The 26,466-nt window shown below is 35.0% G+C and overlaps 1 protein-coding gene across 10 annotated transcripts in view; it reads right to left on the reverse strand.

Moving 5' to 3' along the window:
• ZNF532 (zinc finger protein 532) overlaps nucleotides 1-26,466 on the reverse strand; it is a 125,098-nt gene that overhangs the window by 97,443 nt on the left and 1,189 nt on the right. The window contains exons 1-2 of one of the 10 annotated variants that reach the window (XM_074200648.1): nucleotides 25,507-26,439; nucleotides 794-897 (exon numbers count right to left, since the gene is read on the reverse strand). The exons of 4 other annotated variants lie outside the window; for them this stretch is intronic. Coding sequence is in view for 1 of the 6 variants with exons in the window: in XM_074200645.1 (XP_074056746.1) it covers nucleotides 26,204-26,282 (79 nt within the window). In the remaining 5 variants the exon portion in view is untranslated. Of the gene's footprint in view, nucleotides 1-793; nucleotides 24,905-25,506; nucleotides 26,440-26,466 lie in introns of those variants that run through there. 5 more of the 10 variants (XM_074200647.1, XM_074200645.1, XM_074200650.1 and 2 more) reach the window with 5 other exon arrangements.

Below are 26,466 nucleotides of genomic sequence, written 5' to 3' on the forward strand. Positions count from 1 at the left end.
ACAAAGTCATACGTTATTGGACCTCTGGAATGCAGATGGATGGATTGATGGCGGGGAGAGAGAGAAAGAGAGAGAGAGAGAGAGAGAGAGAGAGAGAGAGAGAGAGAGAGAGAGAGAGAGAGAGAGAGAGATCACACACTCACCCTGAGGAGACTACTCTAATGGGGAAGAAAGCAAATAGAGGAGCTGGAAAACAGAAAGAATACCTGATAACAAGACTTAATAACAAAGCTCTGTATTTCAGAATGAGAAAAGAGAGTTCAATAATCAAAACATGAGTTTAGCAACATAGTGAGAAAGAGAAAAGTTTTCCAGTCTAGGAAAGAGTTACCTAAGACTACAGGCCAGAGAAAAGGGACAAACTCTAAAAGATTCCCCACTTCAAGGAAAGAGATTAAAAAAAAGTTTAGAAAAGAGTTTAAAGTAATATAAATAAAAGGAGGAAAGGAGTCCCCAGTTAGTGAAACATTACATTTCTAAATTGAATATTTCCAAGTCTTGTATCCTTCATAGTTCCTTTGCAATCCTTCATTACCTGAACCCTGTCTAATATTCCAGTCTTTCTAGATTTGTTGTTCTTCAGTCATGTCTGACTCTTTGTAACCCCATTTTGGGATTTTTTTTTAAATTTCAAATAAATTGAGTGGAAAAAGAAATTTTGTAGTGTGATTTAACTTTTCCTGTGTTTATGGTCCCTAAAGACAACAGATTTCTTATGACATTACTCCTGTGAGTACATAAGGCTTGAATTCCTAGCAAGAGTATTCCCATAAGTAATAAAGTGATAACCTACTTGAACCTTGCTACATTACTCCTTTGCCCTCAGCTGAAAGATGTGTCATGAAAAGCTGAAACCAAGAACAGTATGTAGGCTCCTAGTTTGGGGTTTTAACAATTCTGTGTAAGAATAAAAAGAAAAAGTTAAAAACAAAACCAAACCTGACTTCACACACATAAACACACAAAGGAAAAGAAGGTAACACTAAGTAAGTTTTTTCCTTGAACTTCTGGGAACATTAATCAACATCTTATGGAAAACTGTTCAGATTAATTAGAATATAATATAAGCAACAGCAGATTTTAATCTCTTCTTCAATACAAATAACCATTAACATTCACTGAAGTTATGAGCATTTTTCTCAAGAAAACAACTTAATCAAATGCAAATTTCTTTTAATGCATTAAGTATAGCTTTATAGATTACAATAAAAAAAAATTTATACACTGATACTGACATTTAAAATTATAAGCTTGTATTGTTACTATGTTTGAATTAGTAACAAAACTGTTGACAATAAAATACAGTAAATTCCATTCTTTGTCAGACAATGTTATGTAACTGCAAATATCACAGTTCCTGGAATAGTAACCTTAGTTGGAGAAATTGTTTTCTATGAATATTCAAATAGAATTTTAATTGTGTGTAATTCCTTTTTAGTTCATTCTCTCCCCAACCCAAATTTACTTAGGAAACCTTTGATTCTGTGAGAATTAAACATATGGAAGGAATAAATTTGATTATTTTCAATAATTTAGATGCCAGGGGGGAAAGCAAAATAAAATTATTTGTTAATCCTTATTTTGTGCAAAAACAGTTCAAGTTTTATTGAAACTTTAAAAATGCAATCAAATACACAGTAAAGTATTAGTACAGATAATTTACTCAGACCAAGAGGAAAAATTTAACTAATGGATTTGAGGTTGCTCAAGAATAAATTTCTAACAAATCTTTTTATAACAGGAACAGAGATCTAGGAATGGAACTCAGAATCCAACTAAATTTAGATATGAAGAAACTGAGGATTAGGAAATTTAAGAAACTTGCTCAAAATCACATAGAAAGAATCACTCTTTAATGATTGAGTATATCTTCAGGGTCTTTTTTATGTTTCACTGGATCTATTTTAGATTATAAACCTCAAGAAGGGTGAGATATTATTTTTTTTAATCTTTTTCTATTTACAAAAATAGTTTCTCTTATCCTTGCACTGAAAAAAAAATCCTATCTTTTCAACTTCTTTCCTGCTTCCATCTTTACATATGCCATTCCCTCTACTTAGAAAGACTTCCGTCTTCCTTCATGAAGCTACACTCAGGAAATAATGTTTTTCATCAAGTTTCAATCACCCATATGCACTTGGGGGAGATTGGGGGGAGAGGAATGTATAGAACATTGTACATATTGTCAAATTAGACTGTTGTGTGAGTAAGCCTGGTAAACTACTTTAATTTCTTCTTTGTTACAAGGATTGCCTGAGTATGGAAGAAATGAAAGTGATACAAAAATAAGGAATATGTCTATAAAACATTTTTTTAAATTTAACGAAGTCCCAATAACTCTATTTCTCCTAGTTTTCCAACATTAATGAAAATGTAAATTTGAATTATATTTCTTTGTGTTGGTTTAGCTTTCTTTAAATGTATTCTTACAACTTTTCTACTTGTTTTTAAAATAAACCATAAACTGATTCAGGGCAAAGTTTAAATCATACTTCCTGTGTGTGTGTGTGTGTGTGTGTGTGTGTGTGTGTGTGTGTGTGTGTGTGTGTATATATATATATATATATATATATATATATATATATATATATATTTAAAATCCCTTGCACAAAGAGTACTATTTAGTAGGGTCATTTGCATGGTATTTCAATACTTCAAGGGTCTGTGATTTTATTGATTCGGGTACTTACTGTAAATCACACACCCTCTGGATAATGGTAGGTGGTCTCCCAGAGTTCTTGTAGCTGAAAAATCCATCACCCTACAGGTGGTACCCCAATGATCACATTCTCTGAATTTTAAGAGTCCTCAAAAAAACAGATACATAGTCCATCACTGGGTCTTTCCGGCTTGATAGAGCCTGCCAGGGCTTTTACTTCAGCACACCACCTACTATACCAAAACAAAGCTATAAGAGTCACTAACTGAAGCTACCACTCAAACTCTGACAGTAAACATGTATAAAGTGCCCAAAATAACTTTATACCCCATTTCATGAATTTAAAAGCAAAAGTTTAACCACAACAAAACTACTCTTCATTCAAAGCATCTAACATGAGGCATGTTAAGAAACAAAATATAAGGAAATAGGAGCATCATAGATTTAGGAATTTGAGAGATCTAATCCGATTTCTTCAATTTATAGAGAAGAAAACTAAGGCCCAGAGAAGCAAAGTGTTTTGGCCAAGGTCAAAATACTACAGTAAGTGACAGAAGTATGGTTTGAATCCATGGCTTCTGACTCCAAATCCAACAATACTGGATCATCTAAATAAAGTCTTTTTTTTGTTTTTGTTTTTTTTAGGTTTTTTTTTGCAAGGCAAATGGGGTTAAGTGGCTTGCCCAAGGCCACATGGCTAGGTAATTATTAAGTGTCTGAGACCGGATTTGAACCCAGTTACTCCTGACTCCAGGGCCGGTGCTTTATCCACTGCGCCACCTAGTCACCCCAATTAAGTCTTATAGAATCAAACTTATAGAAAGCGATCATATTGTTTAAACCCGATTATCAACAAATAAATAATGGAGCATTGATCCAAACACTAAAACTCACTTGCCTAAAAGACTATCAAATTTTTGTACCAATTTAAAACAGGCAAAAGAATTATGACCCTTATTCAAAGTGCAACCCTATGAGGAAATGCCTTAAGGGTTTCTACCTAATAGATGTTTACACCCAAGAATGGATGAAGAAAAAGAAAGGAAGAGTAAATAAGGGACTAATAAAGGGGACTAATGATTCCAAATACAGGTATTTTTTTTTCCTTTTTTCCCCCATGGGAAACTGATTTTTCTCAATTCCTTTCCAATCAAAATATCACAAACCAAAAACTATGTACGTTGGTTCTACAATGTCCTAATCATTACCTAATATTAACCTAAAACAAATTTCCCAAATTCCTGGAAAAATTTAAGTCTACCTATAGTTATAAAGTGCCAAAAAAATTTTAAAAAGTCAAAATTTTAAGTTTAACAAACTGACATCTGTGAAGAAAAAGATAAGAGCAAAAGTTATAGAAAAATAAAGATAGATACCATATGCTCTTTAAGAAGAATAAGGCTGCCAGTACTGCATAAGTCTAATAAGTTATGGCATAGTATGCAAAAATAAAAAAATTTTTTTCATTAACTTTAATACTTCCATTAATTCTGGGAAGAGACAGACCTATTAAAAATTATCTAATATTTAGATTTATTTGCAAAACTATTCTAAGTGGGTTTCAGATGAATCAAGCCAGAATAACTCCCTGTATCCTGTGAACAGTTAAAAGCCAAAAGATTTCTCCAAAGCCATAGCCAGGACAAATGTTTCTCTTTCACCCTCTTAAAAAGTTCCAGTCAAGGGTAAGAGAGGTATTGGTTATTATCGTAAAAGCCAAGGCAAAATAATAATGGTCACAGGAAAAGGGAGTTATTACCAGTTAACCATTTTTCCAGTATCATGGTACAAGGGCTCTTATTCTTTATTCCTTTTGAAGTCTGGTAAAGCTGATAGATTCCTTCTCAAATTGTTTCCAAATATGTAAAATAAAATACGTAGGATTAGAAAGAAAACAAATTATATTGATATACATCTATGATGGATCCCAGGTTAAAAGCCTCTGGTACAGTGAATCAAGTTAGAATAGAAGACAACTCTAAATTAATCAGAGGGAACATCTATCATAGACTATATAGCTCACATCCATGTGAAGATGTACCAACCATAACCCAGCTTGACACTTCAGATAACAATTAGTCCTGCTTTTTAAAGAAAAGACAACAAAGGCAGGCACTTTTTTTAATGTCATAAATTAGAAGGCTCAACAAAAAGCTGAAAGGACTGACTGATAACATTGCACCTCTATACTAGGTAGTAAAGCATCCAAATGTCTTGAGAGATGCTTTCTAAATCTGTCTGATTTATTTCTAGCAAGGAGCTACTCCATTATTACAGTCTGGCTCCATTATATGAAATGTGCAGATTCCTGAAGGAACTGTTGCATATACTTCACAGGATCCTTGAGTTAGAATTGGAAGGAGCTGTAGGGATTGCCTAATCCTGTTCTCTAAATTTAAAGATGAAGAAAAGTTCCATTAAGTTTAAGTGGCTAGCTCAAAATCATATAGTAAATGACCCCAAAATGAGCCAAGGTTTGAACTTACATGCTTTAACTCCAAATATGCCTTTACTTTCCATTCTACCATCTTGCTTCTATTTTACAAGGTATTCCAAAAATGTATGTTATTTGATTTGTTACCATGGATAGAGATAAAACTGGTCATGTTTGTTATTGTTCAGTCATGTCCAACTTTTTGTGCCCTCATTTGGCATTTTCTCAGCACAAATAATATAGTAGTTTGTCATTTTCTTCTCCAGCTCATTTTAATAAGGAAAATGAGAGAAACAGTGCTAAGTGACTTGCCTAGGGTCACACAGTGACTAAGTGTCTGAAGGAAAATTTGAATTCAGAAAGATGAGCTCCTAATTCCAAGCTGGCACTCTATTCACTATGCCATCTAAGCTGCTCTGGCCATCAGTTAAACAAGGCATTTATTGAATACATTCCATGTTCTAAGAATATTTTACCTATGGTTCAGGAGTCATATAAACATAAATAACTATATAAATATGTGTATATATATATATACATATATTTAAATGTATAGTTCTTGAAGTTAACTAGGTAGAGTTTCCTAATACACTATATATAACTATACATTTAAATTGTTTTCTTAAAAATGCTCATAGCTCCAACTGATTTTTAATGGTTGTTTGCATTAAAGAAGGAATTACAATTTTGTAGTTGCTAATATTATATTCTAAATAATCTGACCAATTTTCTACAAGATGTTGATTAATGTTCTCTGAAGTTCAACAGAAGAATTTATTCTGCATTCTCTTCCTTGCTACTATAAACCCTTTTGGGTTTCTGTGATATCCATCAAATTTGGGAACAAACTCTTTCCCTAAAGTCCTCAAGAATTTGCTATCAAGAATATGCCCTTCTAAATTCAATACCTGTATATGAAAAGTGATCTAAGATATTACCAGTTGCATTTTCTGATCCATAAACTAGTAAATTCAGCCAGAGGAAATCATGAAAATGTCAAATTGGTCCACTTAAATTTCATATTATCTTCCAACTCCCAACTGGACCTTCTAGGTTATACCCTTTATTCTTTCCTCATTGACTCTATCATATTCCCCATAATGGCCATTACCAATTCATTCCTCTTTTTCCATGTCCTCAATTTCATCTTCAATGCACTCTCTCCAAATGACTTTTCTTCCCACTTCAATAAGAAAATAAAGTCCACCTAGCATCAACTTTCCTAACTTTTCTACTTCATATCTCAAGAACCCTCTATTTAATCACTTATTTCTCTTCCCTGTCATTTTAATCCCAAAGGATGAAGTAGCCCTTCTCTTTGTCAAGGCAAACCTTTCTACTTGGGCTCTAATCTCCTCTAGGAGCTTATAACCTCAAACACTTTTTATCTTAAATCCTAAACACCCACTGCCTACTGCCAATTCCCTTCTCCACCTGGATCTCAAATTCAGCATGTCCAAAACCTGAATACTCAAACTCACCTTTCCCCAAAACTTCCTAATATCACTACTGAGCACACTAACAAAATCTCAGTCATGCCTGACTCTTCCCCCGACCTACCATATCTAATCATTAGCCATGTTCTGTTCATTTTTACTTCCAAAATCTCTCCTCACACTTAGGGCCACTCTACTTCAAGTACTCACCACTTCTCTTCTAGCAAAATTAATTCATCACTCACTGCATTCACCTGTTTAAAAGCTTTCAGTGGTTCCCTACTACCTCAGGAATAAACTCCAAATTCACCAGACAAGTATTTAAAATACTTCACATTACTTTTGCAGATTTCCCTTTACTTCTCTTCATAAGCATGACATTTTAACCAAATTGAACTACTAAAGATTTTTCAAATTCAATTTAGTATGTCTCCATGTACATACCTGCAATGACTCTCCTTCCTTATCTATGTCTCTCAAAGTTTTGATCATCCTTGAAAGTCCATCTCCAGCAGGATATATTTTGGGAAGTCTTTCTTGATTACCATGTATGACTCTTCTTGGTAACTTTCTCTTTCCTTAAATTTGTGGTGAATGCTTTAGCTTATGTCTCCCTTTTCCTGCTCACTCTGTAAATAGTTTGCTTATTATATGTTCATTCAAGCACTGTGTATATTTTGTATCCTCCTGTAGAACTTAAGATCTTTAATGAAAGGGTTTTTTTTTTTTCAATTTTGTCCTTATCTCCATAGTACATTGGTATACAACGTACTACATGATAGATGTTAAATTTGATGAACTTCACTGAATTAAAGAGAGGGTTCTAAGCAATAGACAAAGGGACCTACATACTTTTCCACCTCCCCCTGAATTGAATTTTCAATATGACTCCAATAGTTTAAGTGAATAAATATTCAAGGTTAAGTTAATAAAGATCTATATCTAAGTTTCTAACTATCAGAAACTCTAGACATAAAAGTTTAAAATAAAACCATATTGCCAGCTTCTTTGTCTATCAAGAATTTTGTCTATTCTTCTTTAAAATATGTTCTACTTTGTTCAATGGTTATATAAGGTTCAAAAGTAAAAAGGCATGTCCCCAATTAAAGAAGCCATTTTTTAGAAGACAGTTTTTTGAGATCATAATTCAACACAAGAAGAGAGAGTTCAGTTAGCACTCCCAAGAGTAACAAAGAGGTGTTAGGGTAATTATCAGTAGTCCTACAAGAAGAAGCAAGGAAAAGACAGCTGTAGAGTCTTCTTCTAAGTATCAATGAAAATTAGTGTTTAATTAAATAGTACATATACAAGCTAAGTAATAACATATTTAATTTTTACTTAGGCATTTACATGTCATTCTAAAGTATATGTCCATTTTCTTAAGTCATATTATATGTGTGCTTTCCTCAATTATCTGAATTTGAAAAAAAGTCTGCCAACTGGATCTAAGTCATATCCTAAAAAGACACTACCATTCAGAGTCAGCTAAAATGTAGGCACTATGCCAAGAAGTTCATTAACTCCAGCCTTGTTTCCTTTAACATATTTTAATGGCAGAAATTTCAAATGACCATTTGAGGTTTTCTCTAACACTACTACCTAGTATTCCTAGAAATAATTAACTATATATAAATTAAATGTCTAAAACAATTACTACATAGAAGATGAGTACAAATGTTCCACAAAAGAAAGAGGGAAACAACACTTGCATTCATTACATGTGAACATTATTTCTAAGGAGAAAAATGCAAAAGCATACAGTATTTTGACATTTGTTGAACTTAAAAATATATAATGGGATCACTATCTGGGGGAAAAAAAGAACACATTGTTATGTCTGCTTCAGAATTCTTTCATTTGATATTTAAAGATTTTCAATTTACCAAGTTTTCCTCTGTCAACTGAAGATAAGGCATTTTCCTATAGTCTGATTTGGCCTATATTAAAACAGTGACTGTAAGAATGCTGTAAAGAATAAGTAGATATCTTTCCAATTTCTCTTTTAAGATTCCATTAATTCCTAATAGAACAATATCCTGGACAATCCTTTCTAGAAACTCTGGAAGTCTGCTACTTAGATTTGAAATCCCTTCCTTACCTCAAAACACAGAATGTCATATCAGAAAAAAAGTTATATATCAAATGTTCAAAGGATTAGTGCCTATCATTTTAGGTGGTTCCTTTGCTTTCTACATTTTCGGCTGATAGAAAAATCAATCTTCATATCATTTTCATCATCAGTTCAATAAATGAGTCTTCAAAAAGCATCATTGCTTTTGTTTCCAGTAGAAGCTTTGTCAGGAAGTGATTCCAACCACAGCCTGAACTACGACTCAATGTGGTTTCAAACATTCAGTGAAGTACTATGATTTGGAAGAGGCCACGATAACCACAACTAGCAATACTGGTTATTCCTGCATGACACAGAAGCTCCTTTTAGTTCAGGTTCAATTTTTTTTTTCAAACCCAGGTGGAAAATTAAAGAAAACAACAACAAAAAACATTTCCATGTTAACTGTAGGCAGGTTACTTGCTCATTCTTCTATAAAATGTCAACTTCATCACTTGAGGAAGGTTCCCCTTCTCAACATTTTTGATAGAAAACTCATTTCTCACTGTGTAACTAATTTTCCCTCAAGTAGAAACCAAATATCACAATACAAGTTGAATCTAAGGGGTCTTTTATTCTTATTAAAGTGACAAAAATAGCCATCTGTTTACTTAGCTGTTACCCTAAAGGTATTTTAATGCTGGTGTATCAATTTACAGAATATTATCAAGCTTCCAAAAATACTTACCATCCACTGCTTTTCTTTGTACCATAAAATGGAAATATAAAGGACAAAACTGACTTCATTAAAAATGGTTTTTTTTCAATTTTATTGCTCAAATTCAGATACAAAAGAAAAATTTGCTGATGTGAAAACTCTCTCCACTCAGAACTACCCCTGGAGGTGTTGACAACTGGCAACTGGCAAATGTTGTTTGCAGACAGTCCTTCCCCCCAGAAACCTTAGCTCATTCATTTGGCTGTGTTCCTCTTAAGGGGTGTTCTCAATTCCATACCCATGGTTATTTTCAGGAACAAGATTACTTTACCTGGCTTACCTAGGTAAAAACTCCTCCAATGTGCCACCTAGAAAAGGGAGTCCAGAGCCCAGTCTATTGTACAAGACTTAGCTTGCCCAGATGTCACAATTAGTTACATAATACAAAGTTATTCACAGCAGTTCGATTACAGTCTCTTCTTCACAACCATCCTGTGAGATGGTTAGTAGAAGTTTTATTTTCCTCATTTCACAAATAAGAGCAGTTGAGTGGCTGGCTTCCCACATCTAATAGTGTCTGGGTTAGGATGTGAACTGAGTTCTCCTGACTTTTACTAATGAATACTACCTCTATAGAATGATGAAAATCTTCAGTTCTGAAGAATATGAGCCTATGTAATTCCAATTCAAAGAAGTAGATCTATGTGGATCTAGAGGAGTAGTTTAAAACCAAATTTACAACACGTAGAGGGAACAAGACTTTTGATACAATCCTTCCTTGTCCAGGAAAGGAATTATTGTATTAAATTCCACTTTTGTGATTATGTTTTCCTCTACCCAGAATTCACTTCTACCTCACCTCTTCCTCTTGCACTCCCTTGTTTCCTTAAGCTTTGCTCATACCATTTTCTACACAAATTTTCTTATCTTCCACCTCTTAGCTAGTACTAACCTTCTCCATCCCATCTCCTACCCCACCATTTTTATTTTGAATATAGTCCAAGGAAATATAGAATGGATATAGAGCTAGAAGGCATCTCAGAAACTATCTAGTCTCATCTCCAAATTTTATAGATGAGGAAAATGAAGCCCAGATAGCTCAAGTCACCTGCCCAAGGTCACACCAAAATGTAAAATGAACCCAGATGCTCTGGGTCCTGAGAAAATTCTTATCTAAGTCATACTAATATGAAAATATGACACTCCTTGAGAGATGAAACTGTGTTTCTTTTTTGTTTTTGCGTACTAAGGACATAGCACAATGCTTGCCTGGCACCAAGTTGGTGTTTAATATATGCTTATTGGTCAAGTGATCTAAACTTCATTATCTACTCACAAATTGTATTAGTTATAGCTGAAGAACCTTTTAAAACCTTAAAAGACCTCAACAAGAGATCTATTATCATGGAGGTGCGAAGTGAAAAGAATATTGGAACCTAGTTCTGCCACCTATTAGATGTGTGATTTTAAATAAGTCACAAGACGATTCTAAACATGTTTTATTTTTAATTTGCTAAATAAAAATCCTAGGCCAGATGATCTTTTAAAGCCCCTTCCAGTGCTTAGCACAATAACAATCAACTTTTTTATTAAATTAAAACATTTGATAAATGATTATTTGAGTGAAATACTTTTTCTTTTCTGTGCAAGTCTTCTTCTGACTTAGATACAAGACTTCTGTTGGCAGTTTACTTACTAGTTTTATCCAAAAAGGATGAATTTATTTTCAGAAGCAAACCTATTTCCAATGAATCACATCATTCCAGCTTTTACTTTCAGTGATTTGATTCTTCAAACTCTTTCTCTGGGAGAATGGAAGAAATTCTTAAATTCCTAGACTGTTAGGTCCCAAAAAGCTTTTTTTCTTATTATTTTTAAATAAATTAGAATCATGGAATTTTACAGTTGGAAGAGACCTCAGTGACCATTGGGAATGGTCAAATATACACTCCAAAAAGAATCCTCCTACAAATGAGCTGCTCAGTCCTCATCCATTACCCCCAAAAGACCATCCATTCCACCACTGGATTGCTCTAATTGTGAGGAAAAGTTTTTTTGACATCAATCATAAATTTCCCTCTTCTACCCATTACTTCCTGTTCTTTCCTCTGGGTCTAAACAATACAAATTTAATCCCTTTCCTCCCTGACAGCCCTGGACATACAGAAAGTCAGCTATTAGGATTCCTCCTGAAACTGTTCTTCAGACTAAACATTCTGTTTCTTTACCAATTGTCATGATATGTACTGAAGGCTTTGCACTGTCCTGGTTGGTTACCTTCCTCTGGACACTATAGTTTATCAATTCCCTTCCTAAGAGATAGTTTTAAAATGCCATAGTCTCTCTCCCATTGAATGCAGGTCTTCCAAATCCATATCTGGCCACTGGACTCAGATGTCTCTGAAGGAGAAAGTGGGGGTGGTGACTTAGCACAGCATCCCCTCACTCAAATACAATTCACTTGCATGTCATGGCATCACTTCCCTGATGTCATGGTCCTCTTTGAGAACAAAAGACAAACAACAACCTCCTAAAAACTGTGGTATCCAGAACTGAATATAATACTTCAAGAATGAAATAACCAGGGAAGAGTACAATGGGACTATCAATTCCTTATATACCCAGAAGCTACTCCTCTCTTTTTGCAAAGTAAGCTTGCATGTTTGTTTCTTTGTGGGCTGGGGGTGGGGAGTGTCATATGACAATGCTGACTTATGCAGCATTAGTTTGCTAAAAGTTCAAAAATCTTTTTCAAAAAAACTGTTATCCAACCATTTTCCTACTATTTCTAAAGTATTAGGCTGATTTCTTTTAATTCAAACTTCTATTTCCATTTCTTATTTTCATTAGATTAACTTCTATTATTTATTACTTTTGCTAGCTAGATTTCTAATCCTCTAGCCCATCAAAACACTTTTGGAGTCTAAGACAAATACAAACTCAAACCTCAAAACTGAGCATTTACTTTATCATTCCTGTATGGTTTAACATATGTAAATGTAAATATACTGAGATAATACATATTCCAGTTCTTTGCAAACCTTAAACTGCAATATAAATGAGATATTATTGTTTGGCTAATAAGTAATTCTTCATTTACAAATACAATTCAAAATTTCATGGTGCAATGAAAATTTTATACAGTACTTAGAACTCATTTGTATGCTATAATTTAATGAATTTATTCAGGGGAAACTGAATTGAATGATCTTTTTATTTGCATAACATCATTCCTAACATGGAAAGTTGTAGTTTATCTTCTATCTTCAAATCGAACTTACAGGGGTCTTACCAAATAATATGGTATTTTTACAGCTGAACAGGCATGCTTCTATTGCTCTATTCAATTTAGTGACTTTATTATCTTTCACTTTTATAGACATTAATTTTTTACTTTTAAAAAAAGCAAACCAAGAATTGTTTTTGAGCCATCTATATATAAGAATTCTAACTTGAAAAATTACAGAAGTGAATTCTGGTGGATTCATATATTATCATTAATATATTGTTATTAGCATTTTAAATATACCTTAAAACATTTTATTGATGATTTTTATTATTTATATTTTAAATTTTGTGGGACTTTGTAAAAAAAAAAACAGGACAGAGTATGTGCTTCCTTACTTACATTAATGGAGTCTTTCTTTTGGATCTTCCATTACAAAAAAACTTTAAAACACTTGGCATTACTGTTTATGCCACAAAATTACAGAAGAAAGATAGAAAGCTTTCATTCATCTAAATCTCCCTTTCAACAAACACCAAACCAGGGGCTGATTGGAGAAACACCAACACATATGATTAAAAGTAGCCACAAAAATTTGCTAAACTTTTATGACCACTTAATGTGAAAGAGATTAATTTAAAAGTTTTGTTGGTGGGGGCAGCTAGGTGGCGCAGTAGATAGAGCAGCGGCCCTGGAGTCAAGAGTCCCTGAGTTCAAACTCAGACTCTTACCCAGCTGTGTGGCCTTGGGAAAGCCACTTAACCCCATTTGCCTTACAAAAAAAAAAAAAGAAGAAAAAAAAAGAAAAGGAGATATAAGAATAAGGCTTATATACCCCCTAGGCCATGCCCAATCTCAAACTAGTTAAACCCTCCCTTCTACTTCTATTACAAGGTCAAGTTAGCTAAATTCAGATGGATCTTCAAGCTGCTCAGCAAGACTCCTTTGGATTGTGGATTCCCTAACATATCACTCAAAAGAAATGATTTCTATAATCCTCAGGGTTAGTCCTAAAATGTGACTCCTGAAACTGAAAACAATACTCCAGAGGTATTCTAGGACTATAATTCCCTCATTCTGAAAGTGAATTGTTAATACCTTTGTTAGTATAGCCTAAGATTATAATATCACTTCTGAGTATTATGTTCCAATTAGACTTTTCCAAATATGCTGCTATCTAGCCACATCTCATCAATTTCTATTTGTAAACTGATTTATAATCCATATTAAGACTTTACATTTAGGGGAAGCTAGGTGGCGCAGTGGATACAGCACCAGCCCTGGAGTCAGGAGTACCTGGGTTCAAATCCAGCCTCAGACACTTAATAATTACCTAGCTGTGTGGCCCTGGGCAAGCCACTTAACCCCATTGCCATGCATAAAAAAAAAAGACCTTACACTTGTTCCCAATAAATTTCATCTTAATAGATTCAGACTATCAAATATTTTGGCCTATTGATATATTTTTTGCATCATTTCTAATATCTGATGTTATAATATTCTATTTTTCTTCATTTACAAATTCAAAAACATGTTATTCATGTCTTCATCCAAATCAATCATAAAATGTTTAAACCACACAAGACACTTCACTAGAAACAACTCCCAACTTATATTGATTTGTTAATCACTACTATTTGGGATATTCAACCAATTTCAAATCTAGCCAATATCTTCCCTACTTTATTCACAAGAAGATCATTTTAGACTTCATCAATACTCAAGGGCATTCCCTTAATTCAATGATTAGTAATCCAGTCAAAAAGAAATGAAATTTGTCTGGCATGACCTTATCTCAATAAAGTCATATGATTCCTAGTATTCATTAGTTTCCTTTTTTGCATCCTATCAATAACATAAAAATTCAGAATTTCATCAGGAATTTTAAATGTCAAACTCAACAGACTATAAATATCCTATCCTTCTCACTTTTTAAAAATTAAGACATTATCTTTTCCCCTATTGTTGGACATCTCTCCTCTATATTTTTTCCTCTAGCTCATAAGGAATTCAGAACTACATGTACCTGAGGACTTAAGATTGTCATTTTGGATAATAATGATATAATCGCATTTAAACAGTGTTTTTAAGATACATAATGTGAGGAGGTGGTGATCTCTTCCTATTTTTCTAATCAGAAAATAGTGTTTCCCTGGTAACTTTTGGTTAGGCCTCTAAACATTCTTTACAACTTTCCAGATGGAACTACAGAGCAGAATGGGCAGAGAAAAGGAAGTGCATATAAAGTATATACAAAGTGTATATATATTATAAAAAGAACAATAAAAGTCCTTGGAAATATAAATTCTAGGGGGGACTGAGTTTGGAGTAAGAGTAATCATTAAATATTAACATACTTATGTTTTAAGACAGTTTCTTGTTTTGTGAGATGGGATACACCAAGAAGGTGTATAGTGAAAGGAGGTAGAGGAGATTATCAGTATCATTTAATTCCATCAATGAGTCCTTTTCAAAAGTCAGGCTCTTAACAATAGAGAATGGTGTAAAACTCTCCATTTCAACTGTCTGAACCAGATTAAAATATAATTGGGAAATGTTTATCAAATAAATAAATAAATATAAAATAGAATATAGATAATGTTCATTTGTAGATTTCTAAATCAGTATGTAGCCATATCTATTTGAGTTTGACCCAATATCTAAGCATGTCATAAAAGTTGAAGAAATCATTATCCACATATTCACAATAACATTGAACTGAACAGGTTCATGGAAAAGAGAGATTATAATTATTCTGTCCAGAAGTAGGAACTCAAGACCAATTAGTAAAAATCACAGTGACAAAGACTTTGTTTCCACTTAAGCAAAACCCTAACTTTTAAAGCTGCCAAAAAACTAAATGGGATACATTAGAAAGGAATGAATTTAGTATCAATAGAGACCTTCAAGGGGAAGCTATGTCTCCCTACTAGCTGTGTGACCCTGGGCAAGTCACCTAATCCTTTTTACTTTAGCTTCTTCATCTGTAAAATTTGCTGGAGAAGGAAATGACAAACCACTCCAGTATTTTTACCAATAAAACTCAAAAAAGGGGTCACAAAGAGTCAGATACAACTGAAAAAAAAAATCTGAATAACAACATAGAGGTCTTCAAACAAAGACTGGATGAACAAAAATGTACTGGTTATATTGGAGACAGGATTCCTGCATGGAAAAATGGTTGGAACAGAAGTAACAAAGATGATTATAATAGTCTTCTACTTGGGCTGCCGGATTATCAATTCTCTGCCAAGTCTGTCTCAAGATTCTATGAGATACTTAACACATAGCCTTTCAGGATCTACTGTAGAATCAACACCTACATGCAACATTTAACAAGCAAATAAGATATGTAATATAATCCTAGGCTAACTCAGAGATTCCTTGGGTTTTAAAGCAATGGAGCTACAAACATGAGAAATGCTCTATTGAAAAAGAAATAATAAGCAAGAAGATGATCTTGGAATGAATGCCTAACTTAACAGCCTCAAGGTCATAATGAGCAGGTCTGACCTGCTCTCATAAGATTATAGGATAAAAAAAAAAATCTAGAACCTGGAAAAGGATCCCATATAGTCCTACCCCCTCACTTTCCTGTTGAGGAAACTGAGGTCAAGAAAAGTTAAGACACTTAACCAAGGTCACACACAAATAGTCAGTGGGAGAATTAAGGATTTAAACCCAGATTTTCTGACTCAGAATCTACTTTTCTTTCCTTGTGCTTTCATCAAAATAGCCTAGCTTAAGGACTTGTGAAAAACAGTAATAGACACAACAAGTTTTTATTTTCTTTCTTCAATCATACAATGGCTATTTGGTAAAATATAAAAAGGTTAAAATCCAAACTGCATAAACTCTAACAATATTATAATATTTTACTAAATTTACCACCAGATAACACCATCAAATTATTGGCTCACCAAATATTTAGCTAATACTGCTCTAAACTCTGTTTTTCAAAGGACAACACCAATCGAACCCAAATAGACACTAACTGATATTTGGATGTTAGTCAGTAATGCAAACATGTATGTAATAAAAGCTAACATTTTTATATGAGTCTTTAAAGCTTCACAAACTGCTTATTTCACAATATCCCTGTTAAGTAGGTTGTACATTATTATCACCATTTTATGGATAAGGAAACTGAGCATCAGAGGAGTTAAATGACTTGCCCAGGGTCATAAAGTTCATAAAGTTGTTCATTGTCAAAAGTTACAAACTTAAATCTCTGTAAGTCAAGTCCAGTGTTCTTTCTCTAAATCAGAATTTCACTCATCCAGTCAAAAAAGATGACAGGGAGATCAAGGCAACAAATTTAATCTCCATATCATCAAGGAAGGATTCATGTTCTGCTACTAGACCGTACCTTTAATTACAACGATGATAATGGCTAACATTTATCTATAGTAATTTAAGGTAATAAACCACTTTGAATAAACTCTCTTTTGTATCTCGCAACTGTCCTGTTCCTGTGAGAAGGATGCTATTACTTTAAAGATAAGGTCAATGAGGTTAAGTAACAAAAATGAGAATGTGACCAGTTCAATATCACACAGATATGTGAGTTATTTCAGGCAAAATTTGAACTCAGGTCTTCTTGACTCCAAAAATGTATCAATGCCTCAAGGGAATCCCTTACAAAATAGATATCCTTGATGATGAAACAAACTGATGAAGGAATGTGATTGGATCAATGTAAAACATATCTTTAACCTACAAGCACCAAAAATTAATTAAACAAATCAATTTCCCACCACCCTATCCTACCTTCCCAAAAACGTTGCAGTAAAGGAAGTAGTTTCTAGCTTTGGGCCCAGAGATGTTAATGGAAAAAGTGATGGTTGATCACACTGTCATATGTGTTTATATCATGGATCTTCCATTTACTAGTTATCTAATTTGTGCAAAATACGTAACTTCTCAAAACCTGTTTCCCTATTTGTAAAAATGGAACTAGTAATATATTGATTAAATGAGATAACAGATGTGAAATCACGTCTTTAGTTGTAAAGTGTGCTGGAAAAATAAACTAGTATTTATATACTGTCTTACTAAGCAATCCTTACTTTCTCCCTTTTAAGTAACTGGACCCTTCAATGCTGCCTAAAATAAATACCTATAACCTTTTCTTCCCTGACCTCTTCATTTGAAGAATTCTACTAGAGTCTCAACAAAAGATTTCTACCACAGAGCTTTAAAAAACAATCTCCAGAGAAGGGACTATCCTGCATAGCTCCATACCAATGAAATTATTCAACTTGCTCTTTTGCTTCTGCAATCTATAGGTACAATCTTCACTGGATTGATCCTATTTCCTTAATAGATTGTAATTTTCTTGAGCACAGGGGTTCATGTCTACCGGAGTTTTGTTACATAAAGCAAAATGTCTGATTTAGTATCTCCCTTTCACTTTTTACCTGCCAGATGTAACTACTTTCCCAAACCCATACTTCTTTCAGCTCAGACAGATATTCCCAATTACGTATTCCCACACTGAGGAGCTGGGCTGGGACTCCTTTTTGCCTGGGTTCAAGTCATATAAAAGCTGAAGGTCCGATGCAGCATGTGGCTTCAGCTATCTGGGCTCTTCTTAACGCTACTGGTTTGAATTTGGTTTCCTACTTGCTCTACTCTGACCTTTCAGCTCCTTCAAATCTCTTGCTTCCCATGCCTTGGGATTTTCCATACTGTTTTGACCTTTAACGTTCCTGTCTGTCTTGGCCTTTTACTTTATCCCTTTGGAGTTGCACGATTTTATTCTGTCCTTCTGTGTACTCTTGATTTGTCTGGTTTCTAAATCTATTCCTGGCTATTTATGGACATCCTGACTTTAATTTGCTACTCAGTTCTGACCCACAGTCTTGCTCTGCTATTGTTTTCTGAATTTGTCTCTACTCTATACTTCTTCCTTGACCAGCTGGCTCTGGATCTAGCCCATAGCCACAATTAAACCAACTCTACAAATCTTCATCACTATATGATCTAAGCAAATTACAAAGAATTCTGGGTTTCAGTTTTCTCATTGTTAAAACGGGGTATTTGCACTAGATGGGTTCTAATGTCTCTTCTAGCTCAAAATCTAGGGTTCTATAATCCAATAAATCTGAGTTCACTCCCTAAATTACTGCTGATTTTATGCCACAGTTAAGGACAGAAGAACCTGGCATCTGATGATGGGGTTGTTCATTCTGAGCCCTGGCCAAAAAAACAGCTCTTTGCATGTTGACTCAGGACCTGACAGTCTCTATGACAACCACTAAATTACAACAGGTGGCTCTAGCCCAAACATCCCTCACATCTAATCTCTGTATTGAATTTACCTTTTTATCCTGTCAACACCAAGACTTCAGGCAACAATTGGTTGAGGATTCAGGGCAAAGAGCCAGCACTTAGAGAACCAGGAAAAGGATTGGGGTTCAGGAAGAAGAATGACCTAGAGAATGCCCACAAACCAGGGGTCAAGCCAGAAACAGACACTGAGAATCAGGTTAGGAAGGAGGATATGTCAGTGCCAAAGATCAGAGACAGGCACAAACCAGGGGTCAAGCCAGAAACAGACACTGAAAGGAGGAGATGTCAGTGCCAAAGATCAGAGGCAGGCAGTAGATCAATCAATCAATCAATCAATAAACATTTATCAAGTACCTATTAGGGGTCAGGCACTATGCTAAACTCTAGGGTTACTCCCCACCCTCAAGGAGTTTCCAGTCTTTTTTTTTAAGATTTTTCAAGGCAGTAGGGTTAAGTGGCTTGTCCAAGGCCACATGGCTAGGTAATTATCAAGTGTTTGAGGTCGGATTTGAACCCAGGTACTCCTGACTCCAAGGCCGGTGCTCTATTCACTAGCCGCCCCCAGAGTTTCCAGTCTTAATGAAGACCCAACATGCAAAAAAAAATTTCTACAGAGCACACAGTATATAAGAGAAATAGTAATTAGCAGAGGACAGGCACTAGAATTAAGAGGGATTGGGGAAGTCCTCCAATAAAATTAGAGATTTTAGTTTGAACCTAGAGAGATCAGTAGGCAGAGTGGAAGAAGATATTCAAAAAGGCTTAAATGACTTCACATTATGTATCTTGTACCCTCCCTTTAAGGTGTCAGTTATTACTGTGTTTTACTGTTGTCAATGCTTGTCTTTCCCCCAGTGCTATATTTTTAAAGGCAGGAACTACAACTTATCTATTCCCTATTGCCCAACACAACACACTACAAGCAGTAATCAATCACTTAACAAATTTTAATTTTAATTTGGTAGATTATAAAAGGTCAGAAAAGGCAATAAGTCTGGAATCAGGAAAAGAATTCCTGGAAAGGATACCAGATAACCAAGGTTTAGAAGGCTATAGTCAGAAAGAGCATGAATAATTGAAGTAGGAATCTAGACTAGAAATTGAGAAAATAAGCACCAACAGTTTTATCTTATACTGGGCCAGATCCCTGGTTCTGATCCTGAGCGTGTCAGAGACCAACTGTAGCTCCTTTGGTAAGGAATAATTTCATATGAAGTACTTGGCATATGAGTTGGAAAGCAGAGATTCTGGTACACGTGGGATAGTTTCACATCTATGTATTTTTTTTTGCAAAAAAGTCTTGTTCAAAAGTTCTCGGTAGTATTGTCCATTATTACAAAATAATCCAGTAAAATGGGATTTACCAAATCCTGAGGGATTTTGTTTAGATGCTCTATCCCTATAAGAGGCCACAATGTTTCCTGTTGTCTGTTGATGGCCAGCATAGTGAACTGGAAAATGTACTGGAATTAGAAAGTCACAAAGACCCAGACTCAAATTCCATTTCAGACACTTACTAGTTAGATGGTTTTGAGCAAGTCACTTAATCTTTCTAGGTCTCAGCTTATTCACCTGTAAAATGAGGTTGAACCCAGTGACTCTAAGGTTCCTTCTAGCTCTAAACATATGAACCTATGTTAAATCCCTGGTCAAGTTTCTCTGATCAAAACTAGGTTCTGGTGGCCTGTGGTCTCACAAGACAATGGTCTTTATTGGAATAAAGGAAGTCGGTATATATTCTCATTTAGAAAGTCATTTCTATCTAAACCCTCAATCTGTTCTTATTCATTGGTTGCTATTCATCTTCCTCTACATTCTGAGGAAGAGGAGAAGAAATAGGGCAAAGAGGTAGATGAGGAGAAAGGAAGAAGGAAGAGAAGGACTATTCTTCACAGGGACTACTCTATGAAATGATATGTACAAGTGATTTTCAAGAATATAAAGGAAGTGGAAGGATTAATATATCAAATTCTGGCTGTTCTGGGAAAAAGGTTAATAATAAGCTACTCTATTCAAAGGCTAACTGAAAAGAAATGAATACTGAATCTCCATGGTAGTGTCCCAACTATCCACATACAACTATAGTATCAGAAGTAATTAAATTCTTAAAACTAGACATAACTACACATTTCCTCCTTGCTTAGCATATAAAAATTCAAACTTACTTAATAGCAGAGATAATATATGTGGATGTGTGTGAATATATAAAATTCAGGACATTTTATTTTGGTTTTTCAATTATCCAAATTCACAGTTCATTAAGGATTATAAAAGTGAACAAGAGTATAAGGAATTTGAGTTTTAAGTATAATACAATGAAATCAATGACTAGAGCTCAGTTCCAAGTGAGCACACATAAAAATGTAGCCTATCAACTTTTCTAGCATACGGCTTTCTTTTGAATTCTTCAACTTGCCCTAGTGATAAACAGGAACTTGGAGAAGACAATCACTTGTGGCATTTGCCACTAGTTCAATTGACTTATCTTCCTTGAAAAGACAGTAGAAATCTCTAGAATGTGGAAGGTAAATAACAAATTTCAAGGAGATTGGAATATATATGATGCTTTATCTATCATCTTTGCTACAATCTCTATTAGGGTTTGATTTTGAGAAATGCTATTAAGAATTTTGTATTCTCGTTCAAACCAAAAAATTACTGAAAAATTTACCTGACTGAACAAAATTGTATATGTCTTACCGGATAAAACAGATTTCATGTCTCTCATAGTCACCTTAGGCACCTACATTATTAATGGGATAAAAATTTGCTCATCTTTAAGTGCTACATAGAGAGGTGTAGACATATCAGGTATTGGGATCGTTATTATTAATATTAAAAAAAAAAACCTTTTCTTTTCAATTCATTTGCCACCAGCAAGCAACTACCAAGCCAGACCTAACAACAACTTGCTCCTTCTACACTCTATCTCTTTCTCCTTCTGTTTCTTTCTGTCATGAGAAAAATTTAGTCAAACTTGGCTCCTTCCCCCCAGAGGAAGGGTGGAGTGAAGATGGGTTGACAGAAAGAAAGAGAATTACTGACTAATCCATAGGTGATACCACTAAGCACCAAAGGAATTGTACCAAAGTCTGGGAACATTACTTCTTACTTAATTCTGACATAGTCAAAGGTCCTTGGGGTCCCCAGATGGGTTTCTGTAAAAGGATTCAGTTCCCTTTGTATACTTCTGAGGGTAATGTTAATATTTGGGGGTTACTTAATAGTCAACATATATAATCTTGGAAGAGATTTCCTGGGTGAAGTCCATGTGAGCTATGACACATTCCTGAATCATAACAGAAGGGACCCAGGCAGGTATATCACAGGTCAAGCATGTGCCCTCACTGTATTCCTTATTTTGAGACGAATAAATTATAACTAGGTTAAACTGCCTGATACATTAACGTGCATGATTTGTGTCTCTTCTGAAATTCAGAATCTAACTGGAATAAGCCTAGAACTTGGAGCTAGCTCTTAGTAGAATATAACTATTATTATTTAATATTTTAATGAACCTTAAGATAGCTGTAAAAATTAAGCTTCTGGAACTACAGCTGTAAAGAATAAAATATTCAGTATTTTGATTTTTTTGTACCTAATTTAGATTAGTTTTGGGTTATGAAGCATGTCATCCTATTAGACAATTCTCTATTATCACTTCATCTCACATTCTGATATCCATTCACAAAACTTCTGTAATACAAATGACTACAAAATTCTGAAATGCAATTCATAAGGGTGGTCTTTTTTAAGGTGATAAAGGTAGTTGTTTCTTTTATCACTCAAAGTTATTTCTTAATTCAAGAGAAACATGAATTATCTAAAATATTAACACAAAGAAGAAAATTCATTAGGGGACATATAATTAAGGAGAGTAAAAAATTAATAATCCAGAATAATTTTAAATGTTGTTTCCCTTTTATTGGCCACTTTTGGTTAGCCTACATCTGACCAACCTAGCTATCAAAGTCTGAATGACTATATGGTGTTCTACTAAAGACCATTCCAAGGATATGAGAAGGTTACCTGAAACCAACTAATGACAGTGTACACCACAGGGTAAAGCTCAGAAAAGTATTTCAAGGGAAAACAAAAAAAAAAAAATGTAGGCTGCAAAATTTTAACTTATATACAACTCAAATAACCTAGCCACCAGTAAGAAACAATAATCTGTTAAATATTGATGAACCTCTCCTATTCCTCTAGAATTCTTTTGAAAAGATAATCTTCCCCTCCCCAAAGTAGAATAGTAAAAAAAAAATCTAAAGAGAAAAAAAAAGCTCATCTTTCCCAACATATCAGATTTCATTAATTTTTTAAAATATCATTAATTTACTATATGTGGAAAAAATAATTCTTCAAATAGGAAATAAAAAGAAGTATGGGTTTAACACTCCAGTTTCTTTTTTCCTTCTGAAGCCAAACTAACAGTCTTTTCTCCAAACTAAATTATAATTCATGCTCAGAAATATTTCAATACAGCTGCAGGCAATCTCAATGAGCTTTCTATTTGAGGTTGGGTAGGGCCTGCCTGTGTGTATAACCACCTACCATCAAAGCAAGGGTCCTGAAATGTCTATGTCAACATTTTGCCCCTTTCCCAAAACTCAACATACTAATGTTAATAGACCAGTTTGCATTCACATTTCTAACTTCAGCTCCCTCTCAAATGGGACCTGAAACTTGCAAAATTGTTGTGCTTCTGTGTGAGTCCAAATACTGGAGACAAACCTCAATCCAAGATGAGCTCATGATTACTGATGCAGAGAACCAGCCCTCCAACATTAAACAGCATTTTCAGCTGGAAATACTGGCCTACATACAAAAACCAAATGCTATTTTTCCAGAAGATTTATGAAAACATAAAGCTAAAACCACCAACAGGACTTCAAACCAAAATGCTATTTAAGCATATTCTATGCGTGCAATTCCCAAAAGGCATTTTTAAATCTTAGCAAAAAAAAAAAAAAAAAAAAAAAAACCTGCCACTAGTCAGAGGTTTGCCTTTCAAATTTAAATAAAAAAGAAACATTGACTTTAAGGGAATGATTTCAGTGACCACAATTTAAAATCAGCTTATTGTTCTAAAATTAAGAGTGATTATGTTTAGTCATATGAATTTTGGTTGGCAGGATACAAAACGCAACAAATATGAAATATGGATTCGAGTCTGCTTTGCAAGCATAATAGTGAAATTCAGAACCTCTGACACTCTGAAATGATACTGAATTTGAAAAACAATTTAGCAACATTTTTAAAGGAATTTTGCTCCAGTAGTATATGAGCTTAACAAATCTTTAAAGAATATCCATATAAAACACAGTACAAAAGTATTTTTAACCTACAATGCAATCTCCTCTTCCTTTTGTTATACTTCATTGAAATATCTTAGTCTCAAGTAAAGCAAAAATTTTAAGTAACAACAACAAAAACAACAACACACCCTTACATACCTGCTGCCCTTTAATCCAGCTATCCTGCCCACAACTACCATTGCTTAACTGAATTTTAAAATTCTCAATGTTTCTGAGATTATCTGCTCTTCTGAAGGGCCAGAAAAGCAAAATAACCACTTCAGCCTAGTCACAAAAAATTCATTTCCTATCATTCCCTCCATGCTCACCCTATGATTATAGTTTTACTAAGCTCTAACAGGCAGGACTGGTTATATTTGTTAACATCATTTTGGAGAGACTCGCTGATTTCCTGTTTTAGGAAGTTACAGTCCTTTCGCAAGGATCCCTAAGGCAAAATGTTTAGTGTTCCTGTGTAAGCTTTAACAGCCTTTGTTCTTCACTTTGCTCCGTTCATTACTGCTTTCTTCTCTCTTCTCTCTCTCCAGAGCCCTTACTTTTTTCCCCATGATAAATTTAAATACCAACTCAAATCTAAGAATATACTTTTAAGGCATTAGAAACTTTCCATTATCCATGATTGTGACATTGTAAGTTGGAAATAAGCATCCTCTGGCAGCCAGAAGATGCCAGCCCATCCCAGTGTTCTTTTGGTATGTCATTATTATTCCACATTAAACTGTATCCCACAAAACCCCCCCTAGAACATTCATCTTCCACTCCATCTCCCTCGTTCCACCCATCCCCCCCCAACACACCCATCGCCACTACTACCACCAAAATCACAACAATATTCCTCTACTGGGTTTCCAAATGAATCCCTTTCAGGATGAGAAAATGCTGCAAAGTAAAATAAAGCTGGTCAGTTGAATGAAGAAAATGCATACCTAAGTCCAAAGTCTTAAATTCTAAGATGATAACCAGGTGGCCTGCATTTGCTGAAGACTGTTACCCTTTATGTAACCAAACGGAAAATGCTACAAGTGAAAATGCTACATGGGGGTAGGACATGGTGCAATGCAAAACAATGCACTTCCCCAACAAGGCCCAGGGTTTCTTACCAGCATTTACAAGGCCTATTTCTCAAAAACTGAGCAGCCAGCCAGAAGCCTATGCACATGCTATTTAAAATGAAGCCATCCTAAGTTATCTCTGATAACAATGTCATCCTAGAGTCAGGCTAATCCCATTAAGCTTGGAGAAGATAGGAGGAATTTCTTGGAGAGTCAAACCACGATTTCTTCACCAGTGCACCAATCAGTTGTCAGGGTTAATCTGCGTAGGGATGTATCTTCAAATTATTATATTCATGCTCAAAATATCGTCTCTCACCTTTTGAACCTTGACCTTTGGGAAAGACTGATCAATGGTCAGTTACTGTCACACAGATGCATTACCTCTGCAAATATGAAAGGGTTAAAAGCAGCCCCAGTCAATAGGCCTACAAGGGAAAAAAAGACAGTAGGTATGCCTTCCAGCATCACTGAAATGCATTTATGCTCTTTCCTAGAACACCATTGTTACCTTTTGGCCTTCACCACGGTCGGATGGAAGGAACCCCCCACACATCAACACACACACGCACACATACACCCTTTTAAGAGCATCTAAGATGAAAAACGCAAGACAGTGCAGATCCTGCAAAAGAAAACAGCATGCAAAGCAGCAGCATTCTCCAAAGTAACAAATAAAACCACAATTACACAGCCATCAGTTCGTTTTGGTTTGGTTTTCTTACAAGAGAGAGAGAGAGAGAGAGAGAAAGAGACTGTAAAAACCAAGTGTCCCCACCCTAAGCAAAGCACATTTTTTTTTCTTTAATAAGGGTCATAAATCTCAGCTCCTTGTCCATCCCTTAAGCAAAAGAAAAAAAAAAAAGGCAGGAAAAGCCCAAGTCACCTCAGATCCTGCAAACCTGTCCAGTATTTTTTTCTCCTCGTCCCTATCCAGAGCCTCTCAGGACTACCAGACACATACCAGTGCTGTGTGGTGTCTAAGTGTGCATTCACATAGTGTGTTGGGATGGTACCTTCCTGCAAGCTCCTCTGCTTTTGGCTGCCATGGAGGGAGGAAGCTGCTATCCCACTGTAGTAGCTCAGTGACTGCATTGTGTTCAGGAGCTGATCTGCCTCAAACCAGTTTCAGCCGGTTCTGGTCACCCTACATAAAAAAGCTATGGCAACCCTCGCCGAGTTGCCAACAAGTCCCCGTGAACGCACAGCGCAGGGGGGTCTGCCAGGGCCGGCGTTCCGTCCTCTCGGGTCCTCCCGCACCCCCGCCCCGGGCGGCCCC

This window comes from Macrotis lagotis, chromosome X (genome assembly GCF_037893015.1).
Source record: "Macrotis lagotis isolate mMagLag1 chromosome X, bilby.v1.9.chrom.fasta, whole genome shotgun sequence".
Lineage (NCBI taxonomy): Eukaryota > Metazoa > Chordata > Mammalia > Peramelemorphia > Peramelidae > Macrotis > Macrotis lagotis.